This window comes from Malus sylvestris, chromosome 3 (assembly GCF_916048215.2).
Source record: "Malus sylvestris chromosome 3, drMalSylv7.2, whole genome shotgun sequence".
Classification (NCBI taxonomy): Eukaryota; Viridiplantae; Streptophyta; class Magnoliopsida; order Rosales; family Rosaceae; genus Malus; species Malus sylvestris.
Genome location: NC_062262.1, coordinates 9,522,727 through 9,541,590, shown reverse-complemented (window position 1 = coordinate 9,541,590; position 18,864 = coordinate 9,522,727). Strand labels below are relative to the sequence as shown.

The 18,864-nt window shown below is 37.2% G+C and overlaps 1 protein-coding gene and 1 pseudogene across 2 annotated transcripts; both read left to right on the top strand.

Annotated features, from left to right (window-relative positions):
* The first annotated feature begins 3,981 nt into the window (after positions 1–3,981).
* On the top strand, positions 3,982–5,789 carry LOC126616947 (putative pentatricopeptide repeat-containing protein At1g12700, mitochondrial; annotated as a pseudogene).
* Positions 5,790–8,977: 3,188 nt separating this feature from the next.
* On the top strand, positions 8,978–18,397 carry LOC126615742 (uncharacterized). 2 transcript variants are annotated; one of them, XM_050283630.1, is made up of 14 exons: positions 8,978–9,141; positions 10,078–10,176; positions 11,430–11,557; positions 11,679–11,832; positions 11,936–12,045; positions 12,698–12,781; positions 12,864–12,912; positions 13,008–13,099; positions 13,758–13,890; positions 14,142–14,221; positions 14,302–15,821; positions 16,584–16,697; positions 16,786–17,530; positions 17,934–18,397. In XM_050283630.1, exons 2-13 carry the CDS (start codon positions 10,084–10,086, stop codon positions 17,355–17,357), a joined length of 3,129 nt encoding a protein of 1,042 aa, XP_050139587.1. In that variant the 5' UTR covers positions 8,978–9,141; positions 10,078–10,083; the 3' UTR covers positions 17,358–17,530; positions 17,934–18,397. The 2 variants fall into 2 exon arrangements, with proteins under 2 accessions (XP_050139587.1, XP_050139586.1); XM_050283629.1 differs by having other exon boundaries at positions 13,752–13,890.
* Positions 18,398–18,864: the final 467 nt, after the last annotated feature.

Genomic DNA, 18,864 nt, shown 5'->3' with positions numbered 1-18,864 from the left:
GCTTCACCAACCAAAGCTTCATCAATAGAGGACAACTACAAATTCTCAAAAGCTTCATACTATCTTGATCAAGATAGTGTGCAGCAAAATCAATTCATGGTACCCAACAACTTCTTGACCTACAAAAGCTTGACCCACAAAAGCTTCACCTACAAAAGCTTGACCTACAAAAGCTTGACCCATAAAAGTTTGACCTACAAAAGCTTCACACTATCTTGATCAAGATAGTGTGAAGCAAAATCAATTCATGGTGCCCAACAAAGCTTGACCTACAAAAGCTTGACCCATAAAAGCTTGACCCATAAAAGCTTGACCTACAAAAGCTTGACCCACAAAAGCTTGACCTACAAAAGCTTGACCCACAAAGCTTGACCCACAAAAGTTTCACCTACAAAACTTCAACACAAAAGCTTTACCTACAAAAGCTTCACACTATCTTGATCAAGATAGTGTGAAGCAAAATCAATTCATGGTGCCCAACAAAGCTTCAACCTCACAGATTCACCTACAAAGCTTCACCTACAAAGCTTCAACACCAAAGCTTCACCTACAAAGCTTTAAAATATATATATATATATATATATATATATATATATATTTCGGAAATTTGAAAATTCAAAAATTCAAAAATTCGGAAACTAAAAAATCCGAAAATTCAAAAAAAAAAATTGAAAAAAAAAATTGCTTAGGCCTCCTCTTCTTTGGGCCTAACAACTTTCATAACAAATATATAAGAAGAAAGAGTTTTGGGCTACCACTTAGAAAGGAAATGCCTCATTCGTCAACTCCCTTAACCGGAGACTTGGAGGACTCCTACCATATGCTACTGCACCTTGATACTCAGAAGTCTCACGACCACTCAGTGACTTGGATTTTTCAAGTCTCCAAACGAGAAGTTTTCCCCACTCGGGAAATTAAGGGAACACTACCTCAACCTACATGCTTCATTCACAAAGCTTCAACGAAAGGAAAAATTCAAAGAACTTAGTGAAGAAGGCCTTGGTGTATTTAACACAATACGTTGAAATGAAGCAAAGCTTGTTTATTGATATCTCCGATTAGTTACAAATATGTACATATACATGAATCACAATAAACAAACAAGAGGGAGCCTTCACAAAAGTTACTCAGGAGAAGTCTTAGCAATCGGCAGAGCCCTAGATCGAAGAGGCACCAGAGGGTGATTATTCGGAGCCTCAGTACTAGGCAGAACCCCAGAATGAGGAGGCACCGAAGGTTGATCATTTGGAGCTTCATTACACAGTACAACCCTAGAAGACGAAGGCAATAAATGCCTTTGGAACAAACCCACAAACCTCTGATGATTAAGTAAAATCTGACCATCAGATTCCTGCAGCTGGTCGAGCTTCCTCTTCATGTTTGTAGCATAGTCATGTGCGAACATGTGCAACTATTTATTCTCATGCTTGAGCCGTCTGATCTCCTGTTTGAGCAAATAGGTGTTGGGCCATATTAGACACAGAACCTGCACACTGAACACTGAGAGCCAGAGAATCCTTAACAGCCAACTCATCAGACCGTTTGGAAAGTAGTATGTTATCTTTGGGAGTAAGAAGGTTCCTGGCCACCATCGCAGCGGTCATATCATTCTTCATCACAGAGTCCCCAACGGTAAGATGACCAGTAGGGGATAAGAAGGATGGGCGCCATATGTTGTTTTGAGAAGGCATGGCTGCCTCTTCACCAAAGTTCAAGTCAAAACGACGGTCGGATGGGCCAGACATTCTCAAAAATGATGAAGGAGAAATGAGGTGCAATAAATCTCTGAAATAAGGGGAAAATTCCTACAAGCAATAACTCTCTGAATGTACTCCTTACACACAATTGGTGCCCTTATAAAAGAAAGGGCAACAGGGCCGTTGATTCAAAAATCAAAGTGGCACCACTTTCCGGATTCCGAAGAGGCACCACTCTCCGAATTTCGAAGAGACACCACTTTCCACATGTAACATCAGCTCCTCGGGTACCACAGATAACTTTGCCAAAGATCTCTGACAAAGTTTAGACACATAAATTTTGAAGGTCCATCTACCCTACTATTACCCACAAGAGTAAAGGAACAACACCACTGCTTGATAACTAAAAAGTTCGAATGTGTGTCAACCTCCGTGCTCCGTGGCAAGGCAGACTGGTAAAAATGCCCAACCTTTACTCACATTCGAGAAAACGCTCCCAACAAGATCGTTTGCTCAAAAATTGAAGAGGAACCACTCTAATCTCGAGAGCCAGACTCCCAACAAGATTACTTTCTCAAAAATCGAAGAGACACTGCTCTCCGAATCTCAGGAGTCAGACTCCCAATAGGATTGCTTTCTCGAAAATCGAAGAGGCACCGTTCTCTAAATCTCGAGAACCAGATCCCTGACAGGATTGCTTGTTCGAAAATCGAAGAGGCACCGCTCTCCGAACTTCGAGAGCCAGATTTCCTTGGATAAAGTTTGTCTGCAATCTTCATACGCAACATCAGCTTTCCAGATACCATAAACCACTTTTTCAAAGCGCTCTGACAAAGTTAAAACATGTGAAGTTTGCAGCTCCCACTACATTGCTATGACCAAGAAAGGTAAAGGAATATCATTATTACTTTTTCAAAAATTGAAGAGGCACCGCCCTCCGAATTTTGAGAGCCAGACTCCCAACATGATTACTTTCTTAAAAATCGAAGAGGCACCGCTCTTCGAATTTTATATGAGCATATTGTTTAAAATTGTTAGTATTTTCATGGAAGATTATGTTAATGGAGAATCCGGTTTATAATTTTCACACATGGTCTCTAATGTCTACTCACAATACTATAAGCCATGATCATGACTTCTAAAAATTGGAATCAATCTAATCATTCTCAAAGTACTCCTTATCTTAATGTAATAGATTGTGGAATATATACTTCTATCAGTAGATAATGACTTTAACAATTCACTAATGAAGTGCACAAGATGACTATTTCAAAGTGCAGTTAACAACTCCTAATTTTTTCGAACTTGATTAGTTCACTAAATGTATTCATATCGTCATTTATAGAATCCTAGTCTTCACTAATGTTATTGCATATAATTAAATAACGTAATTCAGCATTTCAACAATATAAAATCTTAGTCTCCACTTATATACGTGTTAATGGATACAAGAGATTGGCTTGGCCAAGTAATTCATATGATTCCATGGTGAGGAATAGCTTGACTTACTATCCCAACTCGCGGCATTAGTGAACAATTGTATACCAATCTTCACATGTGATAAACAGTACAAGTTAATTTGCAGATTTCGTTCAAACTTTCTAAGATTTGATTTGTCTTTAGATTGTGAAACATAGCCATCTTATCCTTTTTGGTATGCATCTGATGCTTAAGAGTTACAAAAACATTAAAAATTGCGTATTGAAAATACGAAATAAGATAGGCTATCAATAAACCATGGCTTGAAAGTTAAAAAAAAAGAAGAAATTCTTACAAACAATCTGAGGTAAGCATCCAGAGTTTTTGGTAGGCCAAAGTATGAAGTTCATGTTTTTGTGTTGGCACATTCCATATTTGAGTAGATTTAACATTCTAGCATGTTGCAATATTGACACATTCCGACCCGAAATGTTCAGCAGGACCCTTAACTAATAGAGACAATTTTCTTTAGAAATTTTTTCCAGCCCTTAATAATACTATCACACACCGTGCGTGCGATGTAGTTTTACTTACGAATGGAAAGGATCATCTTTCTAATTCATTAAATTATGAGAATTTGGGCAATTGAAATTTAATTTAACGGTCACAAATAAGAGCATACTTTAAAATTATAATAATTTTAATCATTGTATCAAATTTTAACCGTTCGGATTCTCGAATTTGGTGGACTATTCGGAGAGATATATTTCTGTCCGAATAAGCATATGATTAAACGGTCACAATAACGAAATCCGTCAGAGGTTGAGACATTGAGCCTCAAGACTCACTCACACACACAGAGCTGATGAGGATGCTGCGGGCGGCAACTGCTTTTTTTTCTGCTTCTGCATCTACAGGCTTTTCCAGCGGACTCAAAGTCAGAGGTATGCCACCTGCTCTTTTTGTTTCCGGCAACAATTACTTTGCTCCTTTTCACTCTCGACCTTCCCAACTCTCCATACCTACAAACACCCAATTGCATCAGCATGTGAAAGTCAATAATTCTGAGGATGCATTCCATGTGTTTGACGAAATGCTTCAAATGCGTCCTCTGCCTTTCGTTGTCCGTTTCAACCAAATATTGACTCAAGTTGCCAAGTTTAAACATCATTCGGCGGTCATCTCGTTAAATAACCTAATGGATGTGTTTGGAATTCGTCCTGATGTTTACACTCTAAACATTGTCATCAATTGCTTTTGTCGTCTCAACCAAATGGGATTTTGTTTATCCGTCTTGGGAAAATACTTTAAATTCGGTTTTGAACCTGATGTCACAACTTTCAGCACTCTGATCAACAGATTCTTTCTACATAATAAAGAGGCTGATGCTGTCGGGATTCTGAATAAAATGTTGGAGAGCAATTGTAAGCCCGATATTGTTACTTTCGGCGTACTAGTAAAGGGCATATGCAAGAAAGGTAACAACACTGGAGTTATCCAATTGCTTAAGAAGATGGAAGAAGCAGGCTGCAAGCCTAACATAGTTGTCTACAACACGATCATTGACAGTCTTTGCAAGGATACTCTAGTTGTTGATGCATTGAAACTCTTTTCAAAATTGGTGAGCGAGGGTATTAGTCCAAATGTCCTTACTTATAACACCTTGATTCATGGAGTATGCAAATTAGGGGAGAGGAAAGAAGCTGAGAGATTGTTTAATGAAATGGTGAGCAAATGTATCTATCTAGATGTATTCACTTTTAATGTCTTGTACACTTTGCAAGGAGGGGATGGTTGGGGAAGCGAAATGCTATATTGAAATGATGATTCAAAGAGATATTGAACCCGATATAGTTATGTACAATTCGCTTATGGATGGTTATTGCTTGCGAGGAGAAATGGATGAGGCAGAAAAAGTCCTTGGTCTAATTGTTAGCAAAGGCTGCATGATTGATGTTTATAGTTATAGCATACTGATAAATGGCTATTGCAAGCAAAAAAGGGTAGATGAGGCCCAAATGCGTTTTAAGGAGATGTGTGATATGGAAATTGTTCCAGATATAGTTACTTATAACACTCTTATGGATGGCTTTTGCAAGATGGGGAGAATACAAGATGCACATAACTTATTTCCTCAAATGCAAGCTTGTGGGCAACTTCCAAATGTTCATATTTATAATACTTTAATGGATGGCCTTTGTAAAAACCATGAACTCCCGATGGCATTGAAACTGTTTCAAGAGATGGTAGATAATAAGTTGGATCCAACCATGGTGAGTTACAATATTCTCATTGAAGGCTTGTGCATTGGTGGGAAAGTTGAATATGCAAGGGATATCTTTAGTGGTTTATCATCAAAAGGACTTCTGCCCAATGTCAGGACTTATAATATAATGATCAGTGGATTTTTGTAGTAGTGGGTTAACAAGCGAAGCGGAAATGTTGCTTCAAGAAATGAAAGAGAAAGGTTGTTCTCCAGATGGTTGCACCTATAACACCATTATCCGAAGGTTTTTCAATAACAATGAGACGTCAAAGGCGATGGGACTTATTCAACAAATGGTGGAGATGGGCTTCTCTGCGGATGCTTCTACTGCAAAATTGATAATTGATTTACTCGCTAAGGATGAAGTAGATCCAGCTTTGTTGCCATTGATAAGAAAAAAATTATGAAATCATTTTGCATCTGTGAGAATGAACTTTGAATGGTTGAAATCTTTGACAACCATGAAGGTGTTATCTTCTGCTAATTAGATACGGCTGTTGTACTTGGGTGGTCTGGTCAGCTGCCAGTTTCTGGTGAAGTGACTGTTATATTCAAAAAATTTAGTCTTCTTTATTCTCCTGTTATCTGTAAGACAATCTTGGGATGATTCTTGTTGGTTTGTTATATATTTCACATTACTGAAATTGGATTAGTGATGAAGACGAGTCAAGCTTATATCTACTAACCGTAACTAATTCTTAGAATGATTCTCCGACTCGAGTGATAAACATGAGTAGAGGCCATCAGCGTGAGGTAGTAACTAGCCTATAGTTGTTCCCTCTGAATAAGCAAACACAGCTTGCACCTGGTAATTACTGTAGTTATTGTTTAAATGTTACAGTAGACAAACGCAGCTTGTTTTCTTGGTTTTATCATCCTACTCTTTCTCTTTCACACCTCACCTTTTCTTTGTGTAACTTTTCCCTCCGTAACTTCCCTCATTCTACTCTTCTCTGTACTATGGTTTTGTGCTTAGATTAAGGCGGCCAATACCATAATATTCAAGATGTTTACCGTTCCAAGGATGATTTCTATTGCTTTATATACCTTACAATTTCTCAAAGCATCTGCTGGTTTCACACTTTACTGGAATGCTTTATTGTTCACCAAAGGCATAGTTTGCTTCGTCATCTTTGACCGCTTAGTCGATCGTGTGTCGTTGTATGCCCATTTTCCTGCATTTATGTTTTTACTACAGGATTGGTAAGAAAGATTATCAGTTGTATTTATCAAATGGAACTGACATTACATGAACTTGCATACTTGAGTGCGACCTGCTACTTGAGATTTTCGTCAAATATGTCTGTTGTTAGGCTAACTTATTGATAAGCCTGTTAGCTGGGTCATTCGGTTATATATGAAGGGAAAAGTTTGACCAAACCGACGATTTTGCACAATGTACGTATAAGGACTCTGAATTTTGAAACATACATTTCGACAGAGTTAGAGCAGGTGGATTCGGGCATTGCACGGAGGTTGGATCACGATGATCATGAGTCCGGCTCCATGGCTTTTCACAGCAGCAGAACTTTGAATCTCAAATTCAAATTCAATTTTTTTTGACAATGTAACTTTCAACTTGTAGCTTTTTAATGGAACTTGATCCTCTTCGAGGCAAACCCTTGGGATCCTGCTGAGCGACAAACACTCGCCGTTGGATTTCGATCCAAGGGCTACAAACAGGGGACCCATCTTAAAGTTATAATAATTGTAGCCGTTGGATCGAAATTCAACGGCCCGTGTTTGTCGCTCAGCAAGATCTCGAAGGTTTGCCTTGGAGAGGATCCAGTTCCTCTTTAAGTTACCGCTTTACTTATGTAAGTTCAAAGCAATGTGTTCAAGCTTTGTTTTCATTTTCGACACATTTTTTTTGCATCCCTTCCACCATTCTTGCTCCATGCTTCTTCACTCATGCTCCCTCCCAAATAATTCCCTCTATTTTAGTTTCCCTCAGGTTTTGTTGATGAAATGCATCATCACCAACAGTGCAGCTTAATGGCATGGCAAACACTTGCATAATTTATTGGGTAGCTCTACGCACGTGCCAGTTTTAGGTTTTGTTTGAGATTGTTTCTTCATAAACGCTTATGCAAGAAGTTTTTGCGTCATAGACAAGTTAAAAATTTTACTAAAAAATTTAAGCGTTCCTTTACAAATGCTTCTTTAAAAAGTGTTTTTGTGACCCATAAGAACTTTTAAATTTTTTTACCAAATTTAGTAGAAAAACGCTTTTAATTATAAAAAAAAATACACTTTTAACCCATTTAGAAACAGTTTTTATATATGGAAAAATGTGTGAATCATGCTATATTCTCGTTCTTTAGCTCGTGTAACGTGGTATAGGGTTGGTTTTACTTTTGTTGATCCATGTTCTGGCATCCACAATGCAGAAATATTTTATATATATATATATATACATATATATATATATACATATTATTATTTTTTAAACAAGAAAATGCAGAAATATTAAAAAACAAAAAAACTAGAGTTATCCTAGGATGAAGATGAAATGAATGGAGATTCAAAGATACATTAAAGCAACACAACCATTTGTGTTTCATAGTTTGGAGAAGGAATCCACAAATTTAGGATCCTGGGAGAACAACAAAAAAGTCAGAACATGTGTTGGTATGGCAATTAATGCCATGTTTTTTTGTAAAGGAAGCTTTGGTGTGACTGCTCATCCATCCCTAATTCATTGACAACTTTTGCTGACCGACTCATTTGCTGGCATTTTCGACCATTCGTTTTATATTAGTTTAAAACTAACAGAGCATATATTTTATGTGTGTGAATAATTTCTTTTAATAAGCGTATTTTTTTATACTATTATTAAGAAAAGCCTTCTTGTCAAAATTTTCCTCTTTTTTTTTTCTTATTTTGTCATCTTTATGTAAATATTGTGTATCAAAAGTAATGGTAAAATTGAAAAAATAAGTATAATTGTCATTTTCTTAAAAAAAAAGAGGTAAAATAGGAAAAATATGGATATGATTGTCATTTTATCAAAAGGTATAAAATTACTATTTTACCCTCTTTTTTGTCATTAATGTGGATCAAAAATTAGGGCAAAATAGGAAAAAAAAAGAAAAAAAAGGTTGACAAGAAGAGTAAAGCAAAAGACCCTTATTTTTAAATTTTTCGCATATTGGATTCTCTCTTTATAAGGCTAAGGCCTTGGGGTTAGGTCAAGGGCTATATATATCTCTAGTAGGACCATTACACTATACATTTCTAAAAAATGTAGATAAGCCATCGACGTTTTTTTAAAAGAAAAAAAAGGAATCTTATTGGGTGGATAAAAACCAAATACAACATCGCAAAATGGCAAACACCACATCACTTATAAAAAAAATAAAAAGTAAAAATCGAAAAAACAAAATAAAAAGATGAATAAAAGAAATAAGTACGTTAATTAATACAAATAGAAAATACAAATTAAATAATATATCAATAATAAGAAATAAGCACGTTAATCAACACTTAAATAATAACCTAACCATCAACAATCACATACAAAATATAATTTTAAAATTTGGTCTCTTCGTTGGCTAGCCACAAAGGAAAGGTCAATGTTGGTAGTTAAATCGAAATCTAAGGGCATTATGCGGAAATAACCCATCATCCAAACAAGCCCTTCTTCCTCACTCTCTCTTAAAAAGCACCCCCTCGTATTCTCTCTCTCTCGCTGCGTTGCGATCCTCACACCACAATCTCATCCTCACAGATTCGTCCTCTTCTTCTCGATTCCCAACTGTAAGTCTCCTCTCTCTGCTCGCTCTTTCTCTCTCTTCTCTAACCCTAACCTCCCTCCGATCATCATTCCGTCCAATCTCCCAGATCCCTAATTGTTTTAATCATTTTATGTAAAATGGATTAGGTTTGAAATGAGTTTGTTTGGTTATTTCATCGGTGGCTGAGGCCATCTGATTGACCTCCATTTGCATCCTTGCCTTTGGTTCCTTCTGTTGCATGTCAACGATTCCGATTAGGTTTTAAATTGTGTATTTTAGTTTAATTTTGATGATTATTATCCCTTTTTTATTAATTTTTTTTCGAATTATGTTTTTTGTTGTTGTAATTGGTGCTCGATTTTGATTTGCTTTGCCGTAGATTTTGATCTGATTTGAGTTTCAGGATCGATTTGAATTTTGAGTTTGTTAATGTTAAAATGGCGCTGGATGGACTAATCTGGTTGTAGGGTTTCAGTTTGGGGATATGGCAGACTGTTGCGAGCTCAATTTTGCTGGTCTGGTTTACTGTGATTGGGATTTTTCTGGGTTTTTCCTGTTTTCTGATTTTGTTTGAAGTAATGGCTACTCGTATATGGCTGTTTCCGTAATGTGAATGCAGTTAAATGAACGATTGAGTGAATCGTTTACCATGATGCAAATAATCTTGCTGTTAAATGAAATATAGGTGACTTTGAGCTGCTACATTCAATGTTTGCTTCATTTTGCATTGTGTATGGTGTCGAGTCCTTCTCTGTTAGCTTCCTCGTTGTCAAATTTAACATATATTCTGTTTAATCTTTTCTTGCATTTATTCAATTGAATTTGTTTGCAATTTCTGATGTGTATTTTACTTCTTATTTGTGAGCACATACCCACTAAGGTACGCCGTTGCTATATAGTTGCATTGAGTTTTGTGCATTTCATTTGCCTACTAACACTTTTTTGAAATGTTTTTAAGGTAATCATGAGTGACCAGGGAGAAAAGACTTGCCCTCTTTGCGCGGAGGAGATGGATTTGACAGATCAGCAATTGAAGCCATGCAAATGTGGTTATGAGGTATGGGATACTTACCCTCTCTCTCTGTCTCAATCTCTCTAGGGGTTGGAGGGAGGTTTGGTGGATACTTGTTCTCCTTTTCTCTAGATAGTGCCTTTACTGAATTTTGAACGGCATCATTACTCATTGTCATTTGACTTTTCACTTCTGATGGACTATTTGTAGATAAGCTTTTGAAATTCTAATATATTTGGTTATGTAACATATCTGATGCACTGTTCAAGTTATTTGGGAACTATTTACAGTTAACTAGTTGTGACTTCTTTCCAAACATAATATAAACAGCTCTATGTCAGTTATCAGTTCTGAAGTATAGTGGCAAGATGATGGAATTTTATAAGATAACTCCTGAACGTGGTGAGGCAAAGCACTATCGAGTCTCTTTACAGTCAACCATTAATACTACTGAAAACCATTTGACCCCACTAGATTGGGTCCAGGTTCTTCGGTGTGTAAATTCTGTTTTGACAACTTTAGTATTGTACTGTTTTTTCTATTCGGATTTGGTTCACAAATTGTCTTATGCTTCTGTAGAAACTTTCTCTGGGATCTGTGTTGGTCCCTCCTTTCCAAACTTGAGAAGTGGTCTTTGTTGTTTCGTGGCTTTAGTTGAGGAAGTTCTAGTAATGTGATTGCTCCTGTATATGCACTGAACCCTTCATGTTGATTCAGTGATATTTGAAACTCTTTCCGGCTGATGGAGAATTACTTAGAACCTTTTTCTTTTGCTAAAGTTAATATTCACAATTTGTTTGTTGAGATGGATAGACAGGAGAGAACATTACGGAAGATAAAGGGATGAAATTACTTGTTTGATGGAAGGGGATGAAAGAACGAAAGTATAATTCTCTCATGTAACTTTCTTGAGTAGTTGGATTGAGGACAGTGTTAAAGTATCAAACTTTGCTTTTTGCCACCCCTCCTCATTTCCTTTCAAAGTTGAACAGATTTGGTTTTTTGAGAGTTCATTTCACCTTACTTGTATGACTGTATCTGGGTCAGGGTGTGTTTTTATTTTTATTATTTATTTATTCTGAAGCCCTGAACCTTTCCAAATGCATGCCATTGATATTTTGGATGATCCCTTCCTCCCCTGCGCTTTGCTTCTATAGAATCTTAATTCTAAATGCGTGCTTGAATTTGTTAATTGTGAATCTTTGTCTTTGTTTGTTTGTGTAATTTGAGAGCTGAAAGTTTTGCACAGATTGTATTGTCACGATCGGCTAATTTAGAAACTTTTAACTTGATCACAGATATGTGTTTGGTGTTGGCACCACATAATGGACATGGCTGAGAAGGATGAGACAGAGGGGCGGTGCCCTGCATGCCGCACTCCTTATGACAAGGAAAAGATTGTCGGAACGGCTGGAAAGTGTGTGAGGTTGTTAATCCATAAACCTTGTTTTATTTCATCAGATAGATAATTGCTTCCAACTTTAATTTGATAAGCAGCATCTGATTTTCTATTGCTTATACCTTTCTCAATAAATCTTTACCCACAGGCTGGTGGCAGAAATCAACACTGAGAAAAAGATGAAGTCTCAGAAGGCAAAGGTCAAATCTACTGAAGGGCGGAAGCAGCTGACTAGCGTGCGAGTAATTCAACGGAACCTCGTTTACATAGTTGGGTTGCCTCTTAATCTGGCAGATGAAGATGTAATTCTCCCTCTCTCTTTGGACTTGGACATATTAGTGTGCTAGCTCAATTCTCTGCTTTGGCTTGTAGAGACTCACTATTTTTTATGCATATGTTATGCAGCTTCTGCAGCGCAGAGAATATTTTGGTCAGTATGGGAAGGTTCAAAAAGTGTCTATGTCTCGAACAGCAGCTGGCGTCATTCAGCAATTTCCAAACAATACATGTAGTGTGTAAGTAAACCTGTTTTAATCATGTCTGGCACTAAAGTACTATTGTTGCATATGTTTTGTTATTTTTCGTACATTGCCACATCTTATAGTTTGTTTATACAGCTCATCCCACTATTCTTCTAATTAGCTCAGAAGTTTATTTGTTAATTACTTACTTGTTACTTAGAAAGTTTAGTTTAGGTCACAAAAGCTTATTGACATTTGGAAGTGCAATTATCGTCTTCTCAGTTTTTAGCCTAATCTATAGTGCTTTACGTTTTAGTTTCAGGTAACAAGTTAAACAATATTTTGGCGTTTAAACCAAACTTACCTTTTGCCCTTTCATAGAAAACAATTTTTTAGTATTTGGTCTGTAGTTTTACATCTAACCTTTAAAACTAAATGGGAGATAAAATCTGATTGGTTCTAATGTCGAAAATATTTTTTGACTAGAATGAATTACCCCTATGTTAACATGCTTGTTTACAGTCAGTGTTATCCAACCAACCATCCCACACCCCCCAAATCCAACATACATTCAGCAAGTGTTTTTTTCTTTTAACTGATATAATGTTTGATTTTTGATCTATCTCCAATTTAGCATTGAGCATTTGCAACCTTCTGATTGCCATTGTGTGCTTAATGTCTTTTTTCAATGTTTCTTTGTGTGCAGATATATTACATACTTGAAAGAGGAGGAAGCGATCCGTTGTATTCAAAATGTACATGGGTTCCTCTTGGATGGTAGATCTTTGAGGTACACACATGCTTACAGTTATTTAAATTTGTTCTTTCAATAATTTTGTAGCCAGTATTATAGTCCTTACATGTTTTTTCAGGGCTTGCTTTGGGACCACAAAATATTGTCATGCATGGCTGAGGAATGTGGTATGAATCATTTCTTGGTCTATCTGGCTTATGAATTTCTTTTGTCTTGTAGCTCTGTTGAATCTGAATTGAGATTGACTTTTTGTTGTTTCCAGCCTTGCACCAATCCTGATTGTTTGTATCTGCACGAGGTTGGGTCTCAGGAGGATAGTTTCACTAAAGATGAAATAATTTCTGCATACACTAGGTATTTAGTTCTCTACCCTGGTCATTTTTTTGTTAATGACCTGTGTACTGCCCTAATCTCTCTCTCTAAAATAACCAGTGCACTGTGCTTGTTTTGTTGATTTTAAGAATCTTAAGGAGGTTTTGAAAGAGGTATTTATTATGGCTAAATATTCTGAAGCTTATGATAGAGGTATGTTACCAATGAGATGAGCCTTAAAAAATCTTTCGTTTCACCATGAAGCATTTAAAAAAGTTGGTGAGGCACAATTTGTATGTCCTCCTAAATCCACAGCACTTTCAATAAATCTGGAATTGTAACCTGAGATCTCCTTTGTACATAAACTCCTTTGTTCAGCTTAATGCTTATCATGTTGTCTGTAGTATTGATGAGCTTTCTCATATAAATTCATCCCATAAATTTTGATACGGTCCCTTCTTTTAAATGCATTGAAATTCAAAGTTCATTCATAAATGTTACATTATAGTCATTGAAGAGAAATGTGGAACTGACTGTTTGAGAAATATATTATACCTTAAAATGCTCTAATAATGCCCAACTTTTCTTTCTAGTTTAATTTCTATCGTTTTCTCTTGGTTCGTGTTTTTTTTTTTTTTTAAATTTGCATAGTGTTTTCCTTGAATGACTTAATAATTACTTAACTGTTTTGAAGGAGTAGGGTACAACAAATTACTGGTACAGAAAACAGTATGCAACGGCGTTCAGGGAGTGTTTTGCCACCACCACTAGATGATTATTGCAACACCAGTTCTGCTTCTGCTGCAGGACCAATTATTAGAAATGGTTCAAGTGTAAGTGTCATATTTAAGTAGGAAACTCATGAATTGTAAGAATAAGCTGGTTGGCATCATTACTATTGGCTTATTTTCTTATTGTATTCTTGTTTATTTTTCATAATATGTTTTAGGTTGATGGGGTAGTGAATTCTACAAGTTTTCAAAGTTTAGGCTTTTTGGATATTTAGGGTTCAATAATAACTGGTTAAAAGGTGCAAGTTTGAGTCATATTTCCTCGTTCTGATTTTTACCCCCTAACCTCGCAGAATACTGAAAGTCTTATTAGAGGTTCTCCTCCAAATGGAAGCTCTGGTAGATCTATTGCTCTTCCAGCTGCAGCCTCATGGTATCTGGTTATTTGTTTTTGGCCTTTACATTGTTTGTATGATTGTATTAAATTCTAAACGTGCTGAATGCACATTGCAGGGGAACACGTGGTTCAAACTGCCAACCACCAGCTACACATATAATAAGTTCAAATGGACATCCAAAACAGAAACCTGATACTGTCAGTTGCATGCTGCCATTTTCTTCAGCAGCTGTTGCTTCTGTTCAGTCATCTACAGTGCATAATGATGCTGGAAAGAGGTCAGCATTAAATGAAGAAAGTCAGGCTGTGCATGCTAAATCTAAACCAGAATCATTGAAGATTGTGAAACAGCGTAGTGGTGTGGATTGTGAAAATGATCTGTCTGACAAACCTGCTGCACCCAATGAAGGCTCTGCTTCTGTGAATGTAGACAGCCAGTTATCTGCCCCATCAGTATCCAAGGACAATGATAGAGGCAGTAGCATGCAGGCAAACATTAGCAATCCCACCAACTATAATCATCTATCTTACAGTTCTCGTCATGAAAAAGAAAACATTTTTTCTGCTGAAGAAGTGGTCCAAAACTTGTGCTCTGATATCCCTCTAATGAGCATTGATAGAAATGCCAAGGTTGAACATTCCAGTGTAGTCAGACCTAATAGTTCCCTTTCAGATAACTCCTTTATTAAATCGCCTCGGAACCAACAATATTGTGCTGAGCAATCTAGAGAGCCTCCAACAACTGGTGAGAAAGCTGTCACACCTGTTAATGGGGTGTGTGTTACAAGGGAACAATCCAACTGGACCCTAGATTCGCAAGCCCATTTAGTGCCAAGTACATCTTCAGAAGTGGAAGAGGATGTACTATCTTTTGACAATCAAAGACTCAAGGATCCAGAAGTGAGTCGGTCAACATATTTGCCTAGTTTGCCTAATACAGTACATGCTCCTAACCACTCCAGGTCTCCTTTGTTGCATAATGAGGCTTATGGTGCAGTTTATTCCAATGCTGATCGTCTATTTGTAGATAACAAAGTTAGGGACAGTTCACTTCTATCTTCGTCCAGTGTTTCAATAACATCTAATGGATACCCTGAAAACATGGTAACCAGATCTTCTGGTTCAGAGAGGCCATTGGAGCATTCCTATCCTCTTCTAAATGACATCCCAGGGAAGCACACTGGAAGATTCCTGGATGATGCAGCAAATCCTGATTTCAGTACTGCTGTTGACAAGGGAGAGAGTAGCATAATCTCAAATATATTATCGATGGACTCACTAACATGGGATGACTCACTAACATCACCACAGCATTTCTCCAAATTCTTGGGTGAAACTGATAGACAGTCTGGAGCTCTCAAAATGTCTAGTCCTTGGAAAGTACAAAATAACAATCAGTCCAGATTCTCTTTTGCAAGACAGGAGGATGCTAAAAATCAAGCATTTGATGTACAGTCATCTCTGAATGTTGGCGGGCAGTTTTCTAATAACCAGTCATTCCACCAAGGCTTTTCTGATAATAGAGATTTATTTTTGGATAATCTAGGAATTGGCAATGGTTTCCCATCTAGTACTTTTGAAGAATCTGAAAATCATGCCAGCAATCATTTAGCTTTTTCTTCTAACAAGCTTTCTGGTGAGTATTGTCTGGCTTTACGGAGGACTCTTCTATTTCATATTTATTGAGTTTCACGTTATTTTCTGCTTTCCATTTGGTTTGTCATGTCTTTCTTTTTGTGCCTTGTATAATGTTTTGTTGTAGCCGACCCCACTTAGTGGGAAAAGGCTTTGTTGTTGTTGTATAATGTTTTGTTGGGTCTTCTTCATATGCACTTTTGGTACCATGTTCTTTCTCGATGTTTAGTGGGCTTGCATTTTGTATGAAGTCAAGACTTTGTTATTGATCCCTTTCATCATCTGCTCGCCCATGTTACTGGTTGATATATTTTTACACCCCTTCTAACAATGTGTCCGAGTCCTTTTTGCTAATGTCTGAGAGTGGTTTTTATACTTATTGGGTGTTCTTTGTTTCCATCTTCAATAGTTGCCATATCTTTCTCTGCTGTCTGCTCTGACGTTGTGAGAAAGTAGATCTTTGACTGTTGTGATTGAAATTCCTTTTAAGTAAATATTTTCAAATTTTGTTTCCAGACCTTTGGATTATCTGATAAATCGGTGGTGATGATTAACTGTTAATTACAGCTTTAGGTTTTTTTTATTTTTTTTTCCCCAAGCAAATTCGTTCTTGTGTTTTGTTAATGCTTGAACTTGGGTTTCACCTTAGTTGTCTATGTTGATTGATTTTATTGTGATTCCATTTTACTTTGTTCTTTTGTGCTGCCGCCTGGGTGCCATTTTCTGCCTAGTTTGGTTTCTGACCCTTGTTTGTATCTTTCAGCGGTTTCAAGGGCTCAAATTTCTGCTCCTCCTGGATTCTCTGTGCCAAGCAGGGCACCACCTCCGGGCTTTACTTCTCATGAGAGAGTGGATCAGGACTTTGACACTCTGTCTGGTTGGTTAACAAATACCTTTTGGGTTTTAATTTTCTAATTTATTTCCTTGTACATGTTTAATTGTTGATTTCATTTTCTACTGCTCAGGGAATCATCTGTATGATAATTCATCTTTGTTGAGGAACACATATCAACCTCGGGCAACTGGAAATATTGGGAGCTCCGCAGATATTGAGTTTATGGATCCTGCTATATTGGCAGTTGGAAAGGGGAGACTGCAAGGTGGGCTTAACAACCAAGGCCTAGAAATGAGATCAAACTTCCCTTCGCAGTTAAGTGGGTATGAAAATGATGCAAGGCTTCAACTATTGATGCAAAGATCACTGGCCCCACAACAAAATCTTAGATTTCCTGATTTTGGGGATGGTTTTTCTCACGTCAATGATTCTTATGGTTTCTCCTCAAGGCGTTTGGAGCAGTCCCAGGCTAGCAATCTTTCTCCTTTTTCGCAAATGTCCCTTCAACAGTCCAGAAACCGGGGCATGTCAAATGGCCACTGGGATGGGTGGAATGAGGTTCAGGGTGGAAGCAATGTAGGTATGTCAGAGCTCCTGAGAAATGAGAGACTAGGATTCAACAAGTTTTACTCTGGTTATGAAGAATCAAAGTTTCGGATGCCCAGTTCCGGCGATCTATATAACAGAACATTTGGGATGTAATCATGCAATATAATAGCTTTTCATGGCTTTGGGAATGTTCAAGTGGAGGAGTTGAGGGCTGTGTGGTGTTGTGACCTTGTACTCAAGGATGGGACTGACTCATAACTGGTCTTGCTCTCGGCAGCCTGATGTAGGGTCAAACTCCCGTACTTTTGGGGTCTGTAATCCTGCAGGTAAGAATCAAATACTTGGTTAGTTTTTCATTTGGGTATTTACACAGTTTTTGTTTTACTAGTTGGTTACTTGGTTACAGTAAAAACTAAAACTGTGGCATGTAAATAATTTTTGCTGGCTGTTATGTGGTCGGTTTGGCAATTTTTGTCCATCCATTTATTTTTCAGTTAAAAGCTAATTTATAAATCCAGTAGAGTGCCCGTGTAATTTAAAGGGTCATTGCCTGCTCACTTCGTTTTTATCTATCAGTGGTTTCCTTTTACGCTTGAGCATCTATTGTGCATTGAACAAGGCTCTGTGGCCTGCCACAGCCTTTGTTTCAGTTTCTAGAAGTGCTACATCATAAGTTGGTGTGAATTACTTGCATGTTCTTTATGGTTTCTACTTTCTATGCGTATGCAGGTGGGGCAATAAATGCTTGACGCGAATGTTGTATTGTGGGTTGCTGTATGTGGTTGATTTTCGACCAGCTGATCATCCCCCCAGATGATGAGTATTCAACTCCCTGCTGTACTGATATATGATTGTTGCTCTCACAACTAAACGGATGAAATCTGACCCTTTTGGGAGTTTTATACCGCGTTAACTAACATGACAAAACGGATATTAATGAATTACACCTTTTTTATCTGTTTCCTTTTACTTGTGTTTGTATTGCCTATGCCAAGTTGAAAACAGAGTTACGAGTGATCGGAATTAAAATGTATTTCGTTTCATCCGATTATATTCTGAGTTTGGGGTGTGTGCTGTAACTAAGGCGTCGTAGGTAGTTTAGTATTTGTATTTTAACTTGTATCGGTTGGTGTAGTTAACGACGTTTTGATGAAGCATTTTGTTGCCGAGATATCGACATATTTTTCGTTTAACTTGTGATAGCTGCTGTACAACTACTGGTTGGAATTTTAGGTATCCATCAACTTCTTCTCAAGGCTTACCGACTTTGTGGCTCATTTTTGCCTTGGACTTGTGTCCGATAGCCTCATTTTATTGACCAGTCACTTTCAGGCTATTCGATGTCAACAAGCTCATCGACACCACTCACTTTGTGGTCGTTTGATGTCAACAAACTCATCGACATGTTATTGATTATTGAGACTTCCGTCCATGTTATTGACATAACCGCTAATTTAGGATGTTTAACGCACGTTTGGAACGAGAGATTTCTGTGTTGATGTTTTCGTTTTTCACTTTGTTTTATCAACGGGGAGTGAGTTTTACCAAAAAAATAAAATAAAAGTAGCGGAGTTAAATTTGTTGTTCTTGATTATTAACAATTCGAACAATTGCCATCATCAAATCGTCAAAATTAAACAAAAGAATTATAGAAACTAAA